General features: G+C 43.9%; 1 protein-coding gene across 9 annotated transcripts in view; it reads left to right on the top strand.

The window, feature by feature from the left end:
• sox5 (SRY-box transcription factor 5) overlaps positions 1-16661 on the top strand; it is a 323149-nt gene that overhangs the window by 235708 nt on the left and 70780 nt on the right. For 8 of the 9 annotated variants that reach the window (XM_086268031.1, XM_086268028.1, XM_086268032.1 and 5 more), the window contains exons 1-2: positions 51-253; positions 10658-10853. In XM_086268031.1, coding sequence (XP_086124157.1) covers positions 177-253; positions 10658-10853 — 273 coding nt within the window. In that variant the 5' untranslated portion in view covers positions 51-176. Of the gene's footprint in view, positions 1-50; positions 254-10657; positions 10854-16661 lie in introns of those variants that run through there. The other variant, XM_086268027.1, reaches the window with a different exon arrangement.

Raw genomic sequence — 16661 nt, 5'->3', positions numbered from 1 at the left:
GCGAAAGAGAGAGAGGGAGGGTGTGAGGCTGAAAGTGTGTGAGTAGAGAGAGAGAGGAACACAGAGAGAGAGAGAGAGAGAGAATCAGCAGTGTGTGTGAGGTTGAAGGATCACTTCTATCCCGTCTTGTTTTTGGGAGACTAACCTTGTTCATCTGAGCATTGTGGGACTGTTTTATGTTGTTGTTGTCGAGAGAGACGGACCCTTACTCCAGCATGCTCACTGAGCCTGAGCTACCTCAGGAGTGTAACAGGTACGTGACGCTTTCTCTCTCACACACACGCACACAAACACAGACATACACACGTTCACATACAGATGACAGAGGGTGAGGACGGAGCGGGATGCAGGCAGGGAGGATAGGGGTATAAAGCAGAAAGTTGCTGTGTGTGAAGAGAAGACTCGGACTCCGTGCGCGCGTGTGTGTTGAGCAGCTGTCTCAGCGAGTCCGCTGAGTTTGAGTCTGGAAGAGTGTGTGTGCGTCTCTGTGTTTGTGTGTGTGTGACAGTGGGAGACGGTAAGGGGGGGAGACTTGATGATTGACTGCTATGCTTCTGGTATATGCAAAGGAAACGTATATCAAGCAACATATGTGTACGCGTTTGTAACAACAGTGAGAGAAAGGACTCTTTCTTTCCCCCTCCTTTGAGTTTACTGACTAAAGTTCTGTTCATTCAAAACCTTGGTGTGTCTGTAAGAGAGAAAAAGTAAACTCAGAGGTGTGTGTGTGTGTGTGTGTGTGTGTGTGTTAAAGTCAGAACGTGTGCGCCGTTCCTCTCATCATTTCGTCTGCACCACTTACTCACCTCAACTTCTACTCGTGCGTCCACTCGCAACTCCTCCTGTAAACCTAAACCAGCCTAATATATAAGAAGTTGATCTGAGCAAGTCAGAAATAAACTCAACATTTCTTCTTTTTCAAACACTAAATTGTTTAAAAATAATCGGCCAAAATATAGAAATATGCCATCCTGTATTTGAAGTGTTTTCACTCTGCCCCGCTTCCCTTTTTTTAAAGTTCTGTTTATTTGAGATTTATTTTTCACTTAATCCAAATTCATGCAAACCCTTAGTAATCCTATTGTCAGTCTCCATGGCAGTGGTGTTGTTTTTCTATTTTTCCCCCCTTGCCTTATGCTAATGTTAATTTCAATGTTGTTTGTGCAGGCCTGCTTCATTTAGAGGTGTCAACCCTCTAACCTTGCCCTTTCCCAACACTGTCAACACAAGTGGCTTTTGCCTGTGGAATAATGGTTGTTTGATGCTAATGCTGCGAGAGACAGATTATGTTATAATACCCTACGATTTAATACCAACACACATACACACTCCTGTCTTCCTTTGCCTGCTTGACTTTTATTGCATTATAGTAGCACTCTGTTTATTTTTGTTTTTTTAATGCCCTGATGAAACTAATCTTTTGTTCAGAGATAAACTGAGGTTGGCGGGTGGGTTGTGAGTGTGTTGGGCGGGGGCCCCCCTTGAATTAAGAACACATTTAGATGTGGCAAAAAAAAAAAGTGTTTTTAATAAACCGTTCAATCCGGCAAAGTGGTTAGAGGAGAGAGGGGAGAAAAAAAAAGATGACAACAGCTATGAGGAATTAAAAATTTAAAGGATTACACAGAAAAGCAGAATGTATGGAGATAAATGCAGGGATTACAATGACTTAGGAGGAGAGCGCTTAAAAGTCTTGCTTTCCAGTAATGCACTCCATCACTGTGGCCGTGCTACATGTGTTTGTGTGCGTGAGTGTGTGTATTTTCATATGAGCGGGCGAGCGAGGTGAACCTTCCATTGAGCGGTGCGTTTCGAGTGTGTGCGTCGAGCGCTTGTCTCTCGGCGAGCGGAGCGCGCGCGAGCTGCCAGAGTGTGTGTGCACTCCAGCCTCGGTGGTTGACATGCTCTCGGTTCCTGTGTCTCTGTAAGTGCCCGCTCGCCTCCTTCACCCGCGCTTCTTCTTCTTCTTCTTCTTCTTCATCTTCCCATCAAACTTCCTCTTCTCTAATTCCTCTTTTCTTCTTTGAAAATCATGCAGTTTGCTAAAATTAACTTTTTATTAAAAATAGCAGTTGGGGAAGAGTTTGAAATAGTTCTATGTAAATGTATGATTTATTTTTTTTTGCAAGTGAGAAGTCATATTTTTGTGTCGTTCACTTAACAATGCAAGAATTTTCATCTCATTTTTGTCTTTTCTTGTTGCTTTGACAAAGACTCATAATTTTGCAATTTACATTATTTCATGTTCTAATTTTGCATTCTGCTTTTTTGTGATTTCAATCACTTTTTCTTCTTCTTTTTTTTTTTTTGCTTCTCTGAGTGCTCTGCTGTGTATCAGAATTTCCAATGTGAAACTGAAAATAGTGGAAACAGACTGCCTTCGCTAGAACGGCCTCATCTGTTTGCACAAACAGAACAGAAATATACACATTGGAAGAAACGGAGAAAGCCAAAGCAACCAAATCATGAGAGGGGGTTTAAAAAAAGAAGAAGAAGAAGAAGAGAGAAAAACAGACACTTGAAGGAGCCGCTGATGCCGCTGCTGGTGGACGGAGAGATGAAGGAAAAGAAATGATGTGGTCAAACTGACACATTCCTCACCCACAAAGAAAAAGAAGCAGGTTTACAGAAAAGTGAGAGTGCCAGAGATGAAGAGGGTAAGGGCGGGTGGGGGTGATGGGGTGAAGTAAGAGGACGAGAGGAAAGAGAGGAAGAGGTCCCTGTCAATGTGGTGTTAAAGCAGTGGTGGATTTTCACACCCCTCCATTTGTCCCCTCCGTCTTGTGTGTGTGTGAGTGGAGATGAAGGGGGTAGAGACAGACAACAGTGGATGTGTCAACACTTTGAACAGTTTAAGCAGGACACACTCAGATACGGAGTGATAGTAGTTGCGTTGGACTCAGCAGCTAGAGCGGCATTAGCAGCCGGAAGGACTTGACTCGGTTTCCTCGACACGTTTCAACAGTTTCAATATTTGTCACTTTAATTTATCTTCAGTGGCAGAGCACATTTAATCATGCCCTCTACTCGAGCACAGGCACCTCTAATTGTTAACTACCCTCTCAGATAAACACCTGAAATGGGATGAATTGTTCATATTAATCAGCTGTTTCGGTCAGGCAGCAATAATTCTCCCATTGTAGGATCGATTTGCACACTTTTCAAACTTTTGTGATTTTTTTTTTCTTTTTTTGTAGACATAAGAACGGCGTTTTATTGTGAATCTGCAACTTCCACTAAATCAGACTCGAGTCTTCCGCTGCTGTTTATTTCTGTTTATTAGAATATTTATTGGCTTTCGTTTTGTAATTATAGAGGAACGGACAGTTTTTAAAGACCAAGTTCTTGTGGCTGGCCGATAACAACTTGTTTCCAATTTGAGTGAGCAGTGCTGCTTGCAGTGCAAGTGTCGCTGTACTTCATTTAAAAGGGGTGAGATTAAAGTGGTGTGTGTGTGTGTGTGTATGTGTGTGTTGGAGGAAAAGGAGAATGTGTGTCTGAAGGAGAGAGAGTAGAGTAATTGAGTAGAGTGTCCGTGCTCTGAAAACTAATGCGCCATTCTGCCCTTCTCTTCCCCTGTGGCCCTGTCCTGGCCTCCCTCTCTCTGTCTCGCTCCCTCTCTCTCTCTCTGTGTCCCGCCCCCTCCACCACCACCTTGGACTGGAGGCCATTGTCTGGACCATATTGTCTGTCCCCAGAGAGGCTTGATAACCGTGTCTCCATCCATGGAACGAGAAGGGGGGGTTAAAAAAAAGAAGAAGAAAGAAAGGGAAAGAAAGAACGACAGACAGAAAAATACCAGAGGAGAATGCCAAAGCCTCTCCCCACCCCTCCTCCCCACTTCCTCCCCTTTCTCAGCACACTCCTACCCAACCCTTCACCCCTCCAACTTTCTCTCCCACCGCGACCTCCCACCCTGGTGTGCTCAGCTGACCCTCGCCAACAGCCAGCAGAGACAGGGAAATATTAGGCCACATTTGTTTTTGTTGTTGTGTTTATGGATGGGGGAGGAGGGGATGAAAGAAAGTGAGAATGATGAGAAGCGATTTAGGGGAAGAAAAAAAGTGCGTGCGAAAAAAGCGAGAGACTGACAGAGGTGTTCCCTCCAGGCTAACTAGAGTGTAGTCATATGACATGAGGTCATAGGGTTGGAGTCAAAGGTCAGGTGGTGGGATTCTGTTGTCACCAGAGCCAGAAAGCTTAGCAGTGTGCATGCACTGTATATTCGCTTTTTCTCTTCTCCTTCTTTTCCCCCATTTCTTTAGCCATCCATCAATCCAGGCAGCTTGTGTTGTGCTAATCCCACTATGTTGCTTTTGCTGTCGCTCTCTGCCGTTCACATTTACACACTCTCCATCCTTCGAATCTTCAATAGGAGACAGTTTCAGGAGCTTGGAGCTCCCTCCCGGAGCGCTACAATGAAACCTCTGTTTTTCCAGGTAGCGAGGGCGAGAGAGAGAGAGAGAGATGGGGGTAGGGAGGGGGTGGGGGGTCGGAGGAAAAAGGAGGAGACCATTTGGGCCGAGGTGGGAGAGTTTCAAAGTGCGGGGACGAAAGAAAGAGGCCAGCTGGGACTCTGTGTGCGCTCGTATTTGTGTGTTGTCATTTATGTGAGAGAATGAGCTTGCATTTTGGGTGTGTTTATCTCTCTGTGTGTGTGTGTGTGTGTGTGTGTGTGTGTGTGTGTGTGTGTGTGTGTGTGTTTACAGGGGCAGGCCAAGTCGCTGACAGTGAGACAAATGTTGTGACTCCTTTATGGATTGCTTAACAAATGCAGCACAAATAGTGGCCCTGGCACAACAATGGAAAAACACTGTCCGTCGCTCAATAAACATTATGCATCGTCTCCCCCTCGCAAAACACCAGGGGAGCGGGGCCGCCGTCCACCGGATGCACTTTTTCTCCTCTCGCCGTCTGCATCCCCTCACTCCCCACTTCTCCCCCAGTTCTGCCTCTCGTCTTCCTTTTTCAATGGCAGCACTTGAGATTTTCCCACGGCCTTCCGTTGCGTTGATGGCTTTCCTTATTTCTCCCGTTTTGCTTTATCTTTTCTCTGTCACTAAAACGCCAGTGACGATCACGTAGTGACTCCGTGTAAGGACATAAATAAAAGTTTTAAAGAGGGAGAAAAATGAAACTGTAAGTATGTGGAGCGATGCCCCTCTGGTGACTAAAGCTTTGGGTGGATGAATGGGCGAGCGAGACAGACAGAATAAGGGAGGGAGAGAGAGAGGTAGTCTCAGAGGCCACATGAGTTAGCCCACGTCTTTCTGCGCTCACCCCCTTTGCTCTCTCATTTTCTGTCTCTCTCTCTACACACACACACTACACGCATGACTTTTCTCCAGCGTGTGTGTGTGATTAACAGTGGTGACATTAGGGTTGTGTGTTATTGCCTTTTGTGGTTAAGCTGGACAGGAAACACGGTTTGAGCTGCCGGGCGCCGATTTAGGGCACCTCACAGAGGATGCTTTGTGTTTGTGAGGCTGAGTGTGTGTTTGCGCCTTTGTGTATACGTGTGTGTGTAAGGGTGTGTCTCTGTGAGTGTATGAGCATATACAGGCAGGAGCTGTGTTCACATTTTCTTCCCGTTATGCGCTGTTTATTTAAAGAGAGAAAACGATTACGGAAAGTTCAGCGTTTTACAGCAGTTCTAGTGAAATTCATACAAATTTTTTAAACTTTATTTTCACACTTCATCAGAATGTCTCCCTATAAAATTGGTATTTTGTCTACAAGTCGCTAATGTTTGAGGGCTTATTGGTCCGAAGTTCTCTCAGAGTCTAAAACGAAATCTTGTGCTTGTCAAGAATATTTAAATATAGCAAAGCAGCACCAAAGTAAAAGGGAATATCGCTGACCACCTCCTTCCTAATCTTTACGCCTCCATCTCAGCTTTTCCTCTCTGTTGCTGCCCCACTCATCCCACTGTTCGAAAGGACAGTCTATAAATAGATATTAGGCAATATCCTTAAGAGTCTGCTCGGAGAAGAAGGGAAAGAAGGAGGGAGAGGGAGAGAGAGGGGAGCGATGGAGCGACATTCTTACAAACAGCTGATTGTGTAAAGAGGGAACAGTGAGTAAGACAACACCGGGGGAGGGAGAGGGAGAAAAGACGGGGAGAGGGAAAGAGCAGGAGGACAAGCAGTGTTCAAATAAGTTCAACAGCGTGTGACGGAGAGACGGAGGTAGAAGGAGATGGGGAAATTGTTTTGAAAGCTGGGAAGTGAAGAAGGAAAAAGAGGAGGATAAACAAAAAGAAAAAGATGGCAATAAAATGAGCGATAGCGTGACACAAGGGGGAAACATTTGTTGAAATTCCTGCCTGAGGTGTCATACGTAAATGTTGCGGTCTGCTCCTCTGAGGCAAAACGCTCTGGGCGCCTTATCTAAAAGGCACATTCCGCTCAACTATTTTGATATGCCCTTCCATCCCCTCAGAGAACAATTTCAAAGATAGCTCACATTTCCACGCAAATAGACCCCACACCTGAGTGACAGGCAGGCAGTTCTTAGCGCTCTTAAGGTGGTGGTGGATGTGGTGGTAGTGGGGGGAGGAATAACGAAAACACAAATGTCACGTTGGCTCCTGACAGCCCTTTGGAATTAGCCTCTGCGCTTATTTTTACTGCAGACGATAGATCCAACTGACTGTGTGGTGGCTGAAATAATGGGTTGTAATTTAAAGCGAGGGTGCGAACACGCACACGCACACTCACGCGTGCATATGCCGAAGCACAGACGCACACTTTACTGTGGAATTCTCCAGAGGAGGCTCCCACGCTCCCTGAAAGCTTGTTCTGAGTAGAGGAGTTAACAAGAGCAGTTAGCACCATGATTATGTTAGCAGCCAGACACACAGAGTGAAAGAGCCGGGTGTGTGTGTGTGTGTGTGTGTGTGTGTGTGTGCGATAGTCTGTGACATTTCTGTGATGGCTGCTTTTGTCTTTCTCTCGCTCTCCCTCAAAGCTTAAACAAATCTTTGTCCCCACTTTGCTTAATTCATTTGAAATGTGTCTGGATGCATTTCTGGGGGATGTTTCGCGTGTGAGAGCAACATCGATCGCGTGTTCATAAGCTCGCTGCCTGTATTTAAACACGCTTGCGTAAGCTTTCCGTCGCTGACGTGCCAACGTGAAATGGACGTGTTGATTACAGTAAGCGATGGCCAGGAGACAGTTAACCACCGCTGATGGCGATTATTCGGCCTGTTAATGGACGTCCGTCGCTGTCCGATTAGTGACTTAGCTGCGGTGGACATATGTGATATGAGGGACTTAGTTGAGGAGCCACTAATCATCAAAAAGCCAAAGGGAAGTGGCACTCTAATCTCAGCTTAGCACTCTCACTGTGTGGTGTTGCGTGTGTATGTGTTTTTTCTGTGAAAGAAATGAGTTTGGATGAAGGTGGGGGGGCAAAAAGATGACTTTTTAAAATTATTTTTGCTTGAATTTGTAAATACGGCAAAAAAGGGTCGTCATCTCATTTGTTAAAGAAATGTTAAAGAAACATACATGTGTCTCGTGTGTTTAACAGAGAAGGAGATGTTCCTTGGTGTTCTTTTGTTTCGTTTTTTTTTTTAAACAAAATTATGCTAATTTCCCTTAATTATTACCTAAGACAGCCTGGAAATTAATCACATTATCTCTTTAAATCCTCGCTGTTTAGACCGCTTCCTTTAGGTCTACCACCAGCATGACAGCCCTGCCAAACTTTTAAATGAAGTAGCCAGCGAAACCTGCACACCCGCTGTGCCCAATTGTATAGTAATTTGACTTCAAAGGCGAACAGACGGGGGAAAGAGGGACTTTATAGCCGGAGAGGAGCTGCGAATGGCCTCCCCATTCATAGACACCCACCTCTGAGGAAGTAGTAGCAGAGTTGCGGGAGAGGAGTGGGCAAATGAGAAGAGGAGAGAAGGAAATCCAGAGATTGAAGTCGCTCCCTGCCCCTTAGAGCTTTTGGATACCTGTGTTGCCTTCTGTGTTAATGTGTAACTGTTCTTGTCTATGGATTGCCCATATATCTCGATATGTTTCTGTGGCTACTGTGGTTAAATGATGGATAACAACGTTGTAAAAACCAAATTAAAATCCTCCCATGCTTTCAAAGATGTCTCTGTAACATAGCCAAAGTGTAACATTAGCGAGGCAAGAGCTCTCAAAACTGATCACAGGTGTGTGTGTGTGTGTGTGTGTTGGGTTATGGCTGGAGTAGAGGTGTGCAAAGGATACAAGGGGAGGTGTGTGTGTGTCTGAAACAAAAGGCCTTAGTGTGAAAGAGTGAAAGGAGGTAAAGTAAACAGGCGGTGATGAAGACAGACCTGCAGTGTTCTGCTCTGTTCTCTCTCTGTGTGTGTGTGTGTGTGTGTGTGTGTGTGTGTGTGTGTGTGTGTGTGTAGTTTGTACAGCTGGGCCTGCCGCTTGCATTATACAGCGCGGCGGCACACGCGCACACGCACAGATATAGCTTTCCCCACAGTCATTCCAACATGCATCATAAATGTTATCTCAAGTCAGTTTTAATATCAATTTGCTTTAGTGCTCTCATTGTGCAGTTTTATTTCGAAACAATACACATTCTTCAGCTGTCATTTATGGCCTTAGTTTTTGCTGAGCAAGAGAGAGCGTCCAGGAGAAACCGATAAAGAAATCAGCTGCAGATACACCAGCCAGTTGATTTCGACAACTGTCTCTGTGTTTGGTTGCGTGTACTTTATACGGCGTCCTTCATGAAAGCACTTAGCCACCGTCAACATTATTGTAACTACTAGAACATGCTTCATCCAGTCTAACCTTGATTAAAGCTGTGAGAAAGTCACTGAAAAGAAACAATTGTAGCTGTACAGAACTTTCTGATTTAGTAGTAAAAGATATATATATATCTGTAGTGGTGATTTAGCAATTTTCTGATTTAACTTCAAATGAAGGGTCCCTTCTAAGTGGATGAAATAGTCCGGTGCAGCGTTAAACAGCTCTGCAGAGCCCATTGAAACTCAAAAACGCATGGAAGGAAAGTTCCATGATCCTGAAAACCTGGGGTTTTACATAAAAAAAAAAAGAGATCCTGTATACAAAATACACTCAGTACGAAAACAGAGAATACAAATTTCAATTTGTAAATCAGTTTAAATTATTAGATTATGTATATCTATGAATATTGCAAACATCCTCCAAAATCAATTAAATGTAATTAAATTAGGTCACTATGGTGCAGGGGTTTTTCGGTTTCCTTTCTTTATCTTTATCGTTTCTTTTTCTTTCTTTTTTTCTTTAATCCTTATACTTCAGCGGAGTTTATTTGATTTTGACCGTAACCTTCCTTCGATGTGATAAAGCCGCATGTTGCGTGTCCTAGCGTGGCGCTTTCCTCATCGCCTCCAGTGAGCTGCACTCAATATTGTTTGCCTTTCCACTGTCATAAGGTAAATAAGCAATGAATTAGCAGCAGGGCTGCTCCTAGGAAAAATGCCAGATGTACAGTCCAGAGGAAATCCAATAGAGTTGAGAGTGTAATCAGTTTACCAGAGACAGGCAGGGGAGAGAGGGGAAGAATTTGAGGGAGAAAGGCTGAAGAGGAAAACGGAGGAAATCACAGGCAGGCACGATATGGATGCCGGATAAAGAGAGTGAGCGGATGAGTGAAAAAAACCAGCTTGTTAAGTCAAAAGAAGGAACAAATTAGCGGAGTTTGAAAGTCAGATGCCTGTTGCTTATTTCATCAGGATCAACCCTCCGCTAAAGTTTTCACAATCCCTCCATCCTTCCATCGCTGTCATGTGTTGCCTCTGTGCGACTGAGCGTTAGCAGCCTATTACCCAGGGTCATAGTCGCAGTGGCTTCAAGGCTGACAAGTGCATCTGAAAGCACTCAGGCGATGCTGAGAACCACATTAAATTCTATTATTGCCGCATAGTCACTGCATCCCTATTCAGCTGAAGTACAGGGAGGCAAATTTACCTTGTGAGAGACAGAGTTCACCTAATAGATGTGGCTTTATATCCTTTGCTTCTTTTCAAGGGAACAAAGGCAGAGTAACAAATGCAAACAGCGGGGGCTGTCGTGCTGCTACCTTTTTTCCTTCCCGTCACTCTATTGTCCAGAGGTTTTCATAAACACACATTATTGTCACTGTACATACTGCTCTCCCTCTCTGTCTCACACACACACTCTCTCTCTCTTTCACAATCTGTTTTTCTCTGTGAAAGCCCATTGTCAAGACATGGTCATTTCCTCCACAATGCCAGTCCAAGCGCGCTCCTTTTGCAGTAACGGCCCCGATGGTAAACATACTGTAAGACCCGAGAGTGCGTTTGAATGTCTGCCAAGAAGCTCGCTAAAGTCGATGTGAGGAGATGCCCCGTTGTTGTCTTTATGAGGGCAAGGGTTTCCCCAGAAAACTTAAGATGGAGAAATGTTGCAGGTTGATCAGATGAATGTCTACCGGAAGGCAGTAAATGGATAGCAGAGGGGTAAACACTTAAAAGTTTGAACTATCCGGGAGTTTCTGAGAACTAGTTTGGAGCCTCCACACTTTTCATTGCTACCAACATATAAGTGGAGTTGTCAGCCTATTATATCATCTTTTGAGTGTTGCTCATTCTTCCTCCTGTTTTTCCTTCTCTCTCTTGTCTTTCTATCTCCTATTTATTTTCCAGGATGTCTTCCAAGCGACCAGCCTCTCCATATGGGGGGACAGATGGAGAGGTAACCATGGCAACCAGCAGACAGCGAGTGGAGGATGAGGAGAGTGAGGGACTGGGCGGTGTCATCCACCTCCCCCTGGCCTCCTACTGCAACAAGGTGTCCCCTCGCTCGCCCCCCAACCGCAACTTGGACAGCCCGCCCAACATGGTAAATAATAACGGTTTTCAAATCAGTCTCACCCATCGTTTCTCACGCTTGGGGCACACACCTGTGGGTGACAGTAGCTGATTTGGGGTTACAGGTGAAACAGTTGAAGAGACATTTGGAGGAACTTTTGTGTCTGAACTCATCAGAGAAGTCAAAAGTCTTTGTAGAGAAACTTTGTAAAAATGACCGTTGGCAGGTCCTACACGCTTCCAGTTTCTGAAATATAAACAGATATAACCCAGAAAAAGGAGTTAAAATTGATCTTATGTTTGCATGCCCAGAAGAAGAATAATCCCTAAACTTGCATGGTTATCCCATACATAGATACAATGCAGACCCTACATTCACAGATATGTTTAGTGTCAGCAAAGGTATTTGAATGCCACAGTGATTATGAGCAGCCAGCTGTTGAATATTTGTTTTTAAAGCCTTATTTATGAGCTATTGTATTTAGAACGAGAGGCAGCATTAAGAGGCCACAGAGGTGACATCGTTGGTGGGATCAGTGATGTTGTACGCCACCTGTGAGTTGGTGTCATCAGTAAACCGCATCGGAATGGTACTTAGCCATGTTAGTTAGTCATGCGATTCTCACCAATACATGAAGGAATCTCTGTATGTTTGCTCTCTCATGTGCTTAAGACTATAGCTGGAGCCCAAAGAAGTGCAGTATCCATTAATGGTACTTGATGATGTCAGTGTCCAGGCTGTTATGATTAGTTGTTAAAAAAAAAAAACTATGACTCTACCTTTAGTGATGCTAACATTTGTGTGACTTTGGGACTGCATTGCCATAGGCCACAAAAAAGAAAACATTTTTTTAACCACAACCAACCACTTGGCATAGAAATGTGTCTAAGTTACCAATGTAGACCTTCAGTTTTACAGACTGCAGGCTTGGTCATTGGCTTCATCTCTCTATCTCCATTGGCTTTCTGCCCTTCCAATTCCTTCCTATAAGGCTGTCTACCTGTGTGCGTTTGAGAGGCTTGGGGTTGAAAGTAACCCCAAGGCTCAGACCCCAGATCAGATTGTGGTCATGGTAGTTTCAACCCTTCGAATTAAGTGATTATTGAAAGCATAGCAGTTTTCTGTTTTTAAGACAGCCTAGGCTGAAAATGGAATTAGTACCTGTATGACAAAAATCTACAATCTTTGCTTGCAAAATGTTTCATTTTGCAGATGCATTCAGCTGGAAATTAACTTCCTCGACCTTGTGTATTTGTCATTTTAATTTTGTGAATTAAGCATTTCCTAACTAATTAGAATGGTTTTGCTTTTATGGGATTTCCAGTCATTTCTGGATAAGTAAACAGCTTTTTTTTCACATATTGAATGCATTAACAGTTTGGGTCTGCTTTAACTTTGGTATGTTGTTTACTCTTCTTATGGCAGCCAAACTATGAAAAGGTACATGTATCTCCACAACGATAAAAGAAAACGAGGTTATTTGTTTGTTGACTGACGGTAGATGTGAAAAGAAGCAGAACCCTAAAAAAACAAAAACAGAAATTGACTTTCTTTGCAAGTAGAAAGCAGGTTTTTTCTGGGAGCTGACTTTTTCTTTTTAAATATGAACACTTTTAGGTTCAAGGATAAAATTTGGTTGCACGTGTGTGTGTGTGTGTGTGTGTGTGTGTGTGTGTGTGTGTGTGTGTGTGTGTGTGTGTGTGTGTGTGTGTGAGAGAGAGAGAGAGAGAGAGAGGTTTTTTTTCCCCTTTTTTTCCGCTTTTATGTGTGCGCCACCAGCCGTTGCCTTGAGCCCATTTGATGCACATTTGCGTGACTGCTAAAATGTGAGCCATTTGCGTGAGTCATTTTCTTGGGGATGAAGTGTGAGGCTGCTTGGTGGTGCTAAATGTATGGCGCTGTATTTGTAAAGGTGTCTGTGTGTCAGTGTGTGTATATGTAAAGTTGCGTAATTCAAATTGAATATTGAGCTGTATTTTTGCTAGTTAGTTTGTGAGTATCAGACGTTTATTTATTCTTTAAACTTGCTGTGATATGTTGACACAAACAGTATTGACGCAACACATTTAATCTTTTCCTCCCTGACTTTTGTATTATTTTTATATAATGATGATCAAATTATTTAATTTAATTTGAGATAAGAGTGTTGGGGTTATTAACACAATATTATTTATGTTTTTCGACTAGTAGATTCATTATGTACCTATAACTACCTTAGCTGCCAGGAAATCCATGTTAGCTAGTAGCTAAATGTGGCACAAGGCAACTTATGCATTTTTTTAACGCAAGCTACCTAACAAACGGCAAAAAAACAAAACAAAAAAAAACTAAAGGAAACTTCTCCTGGCCCTTCACCTTGATACACACCTTATCATACCAGTGCTCTCATAACACCTGTCGACCTTTCCCCCATACTGACCATAAATACCCACGCGCTATAAAACAATGAAACAGTGGTTAGCAACTGTAATTAAAAGCTAATTCTGTAATTAGCTTGCTGATTAGCCAGTAAGCCCCTCCTACTGTGGACTCTGTATGTGTGGTAGCTGTGGACTGCAAACCAAAGTCCTGGGATTGCAGGGGAATACATAAAGAAACACACAGGTGTGCAGAGATGCAGATCTTCATACTGGGTTATCTGCTGTAGTTGAGATTATTCCCACTTCATTTAGATTTACACTATCCAAACAAACATTACCCTCATGAATATTTTAGGCGTCGTGGCTGACCACTTTAGGTGATCATGAAGAGAGACTGACAAAAACCTTAAATATTCACGACAAAATGACACACAGCTGCTTTCTTATTCATTAATGGACACCAGAAGGGAGGCTGTTGACATGTATGTGTATGTGGAAAGTCTTATTAATAATAGTTGATGTGGATTATTAAGTGCAAGCCTCTGCGCGTGTGTGTGTGTCTGGCAGGGGGTGGAATGGGGGCTTATCCGACTGCCTGCTTGGCATGTTGTAAGATGTGTGTTAAGTTTTTCTTCTTCTTTTTTTTAAGGGGGATTCAGAGGGGGGTGTTTAACAGTGCCAATCCCTTCAGCGCTGACTGTCAGTGAAGAGTGGCTGGAGAGTGAGGAGAAATAGGGGAGATTTACAAAGAGGTGGGGGGGATGGTCTCTCCCCCCCTCTCTCTCTCAGGGCAGTTGTTGTAAAGTGATAGGGGGAAGTAAATGGCTCATCGGCGACTGCTTGACTTGGATGTGGGGCAGCGGGAGGCGAGAGAGAGAGGGTGGGGGGCAGATTACAGCCTTATCTTGTCATAGTAAATTAACACGGTGGTGGAGAAGCGCTCAGCTCCACACTGACCTCTTCATTCTGGCTGCCTCGCCTGCCTGTTTGGCTTTGGCTCGGCTGCTCTACCTGCCCACTACAGCTGCACAACCACACTGAGTGAAAACGGCACCCGCGCATATTTTAAAAGCGTGAAAGGTGTCGGATTATTCACTTTTCTCCTTTTTTCTTATGTGTTTTATTCCCCCCCTGCCTGTGAGTAAGAATAGCACTGCTCATAATGGTTTGCAAATGAATGTAGTTTAGCTAAAAAGGGTGTCTTTAAAAAAAAATTATTGAATGCGAACTTCTCGCTATGCAGCTGGACCCTGATTGGGTGGGAGCACCTGAGTTCAAATGCGTTACGGGAAGGATTTTAGTCGGGAGTTCAGCGAGGTCAACCAATCAAATCCAGTTATGACACCGCCAAAATTACAGAGGGAAACAAAAATCTGTGTAAATGTATGTGAAAATTGTAAATGACAACAGGAAACGTTTAAGCCCACCGCCCGTGAATGAGATATTTTTCTCTTGCTTTCTTTCTTTTAGATCTTTTTATGTTTATGTTTGCAGATGCTGGCAAAAAAAAAACTGTTTTCACATCAGGCAGAGGCAAGCATCTTCTCTCATAAATGTGCTAATGGACAAACACTAATTATTTCATTAACAGGCGAGATGCACGCTTACACGTTAGAAAACTATAAAGATATTTCATCAAGCATTATTTCTTATTCATTTTTCCTCTCTCTCTTTTTTGTCTAATTTGTATGTGTGATTGTGTGTGTGTGTGTGTGTGTGTGTGTAAATGTGAATTTGACAGATTTAACACAGTCATTGAGCAGTCTTGAGACACAGTGGTCACACTTAATTTCTCATGCCAGTGATGCACTAATGAATCAACACACGCTTGCCTGTCAACAGTGAGAGGTCTTGGTAAAATATACTGGCGTATTTTTTTTCTTTTTTAGCCAAACTGCTACTTAAAATACAGCTGCAGGTTTTTAGATAAGGAAAGGGCAACTGTGTGCAATAAGACAATTAGAATCAGCAAATTAAAATTTTGTAATTTGTTGGCTTTTTTTTCCTCTTCAGTTTTGGGGGTCAGTCGCATAGCTCAATATTGTTGGAACGCAAGGAGAAAACTAATGCGTGTCGTTGTGTGTTTTCTTGCTTGTCCTCATCCTGAAGGACCCCCCGAGTCACCACTGACAGTGTCTGTGTTTAGCCATGGCATGTAAAGGGATTTGCTGTATCTGAGGTGTGTTAAGTGTATATATTGTGGAGATTGGCAGGCTCTGGCACAGGGCTGAGTCTCGCCCCCCCCTCGCAGGAGCGATCGGTGACATTCTCTCGGTGTGTATTCGTGGGCACGTATTTTAGTTGAGCAGCTGTTTCCAGCTCTTCCTACTGCCACATTGTCCATGCCTTGATCCACGACGACGCGCCAAGCATCAAATATTGTTTTTCACACATACACCTTGCACAGCCCGAGACATGTCAGGCTGTGGCGCAGAAAGAAGGGGGAGAGAGAGTTTCTTCTGTCGGGCAACGGAGAAGGAGGGAGAGAAGAAGACGGAAGGAATAGGAGAAGGAAGAAAAAAAAGAAGAACATGAACAGCGGCATCTGTGCTGGCTGTAGGAAAAAAATAGCATTTGGCAAGAGTTAAGTGTTTTTAAACCAACCTCCCCTCACAGATGAGCTTAAGAAGACAAAAGTTGTTTAATTCGGTTCCATTGCAGAGGCAGTAAAAGGATAAAGAGAGTGGGGCGCAATTTTTACTTTGTTCCAGTCATTTGGAAGAGAATTGACATCTGCAAACTAAAGGCAGAACCGCCCACACTGCCAGCCTGCCACATCCAGTGCATATAAATACATATATGCAGACACTCACACATTTACACACCTACAGGCTATGTGGTGCACTCACAGTGTCACACATATATGCACAAAAAAAACCTGCTCGCACAGACATGCACAGAGAGGAGGGCATGAACATTTACAGTAGCCAGAATTTCTGTTTGCACTCATGAATAAATGCATGCTGATGAGAAAAAGTTTTCGCCACCTGCGTTACTCCGGGATCGGCTGACTGACACCCATTTACAGCGGAGAATCTGCCTTGTGTCTTGTCTCTTTTTTGATCCCTCTGTCTTGGACTTTGCCGTACAAATCGCCAGCGAGGCGTGTGGATTATATGCCGGGAGACTGATCGGGAGGTGGGGGGAGAAACATAAGCCATTTAAGTTGCCTTCGGGATAAGGCTGTCTGTCAGAGTTCACACATAAATAATGTCACAGGCCGTAATGTACCAGGTCTTTGAAGAAGCCATGGCTCCCTGCTAATTCCCTTTGATTGGGGAAATGACCTTCATTGTTGGACGCAGCGAGATGACATCTCTCTGGCAGCTTTTCGGCAGAGTAAAGAGATCCGACAACCCCTCACCCCCACTCCTCTCCAACTCCATCTCTCCTCCGACCACCCCCCCCACCCCCCCCCCCCCCCCCCACATCTCCCTCTGCATATTCTTGTTCTGTTTGTTTTGTTTGCACGACATCT

This window comes from Aulonocara sp. 'chitande type north' Nkhata Bay, linkage group LG17 (assembly GCF_057382095.1).
Source record: "Aulonocara sp. 'chitande type north' Nkhata Bay isolate Kocher_YH1m ecotype deep benthic linkage group LG17, A_spYH_male_GT1.1, whole genome shotgun sequence".
NCBI classification, from domain to species: Eukaryota; Metazoa; Chordata; class Actinopteri; order Cichliformes; family Cichlidae; genus Aulonocara; species Aulonocara sp. 'chitande type north' Nkhata Bay.
The sequence above is the reverse complement of the archived record's forward strand: the minus strand, read 5'-3'. Positions and strand labels throughout refer to the sequence as shown.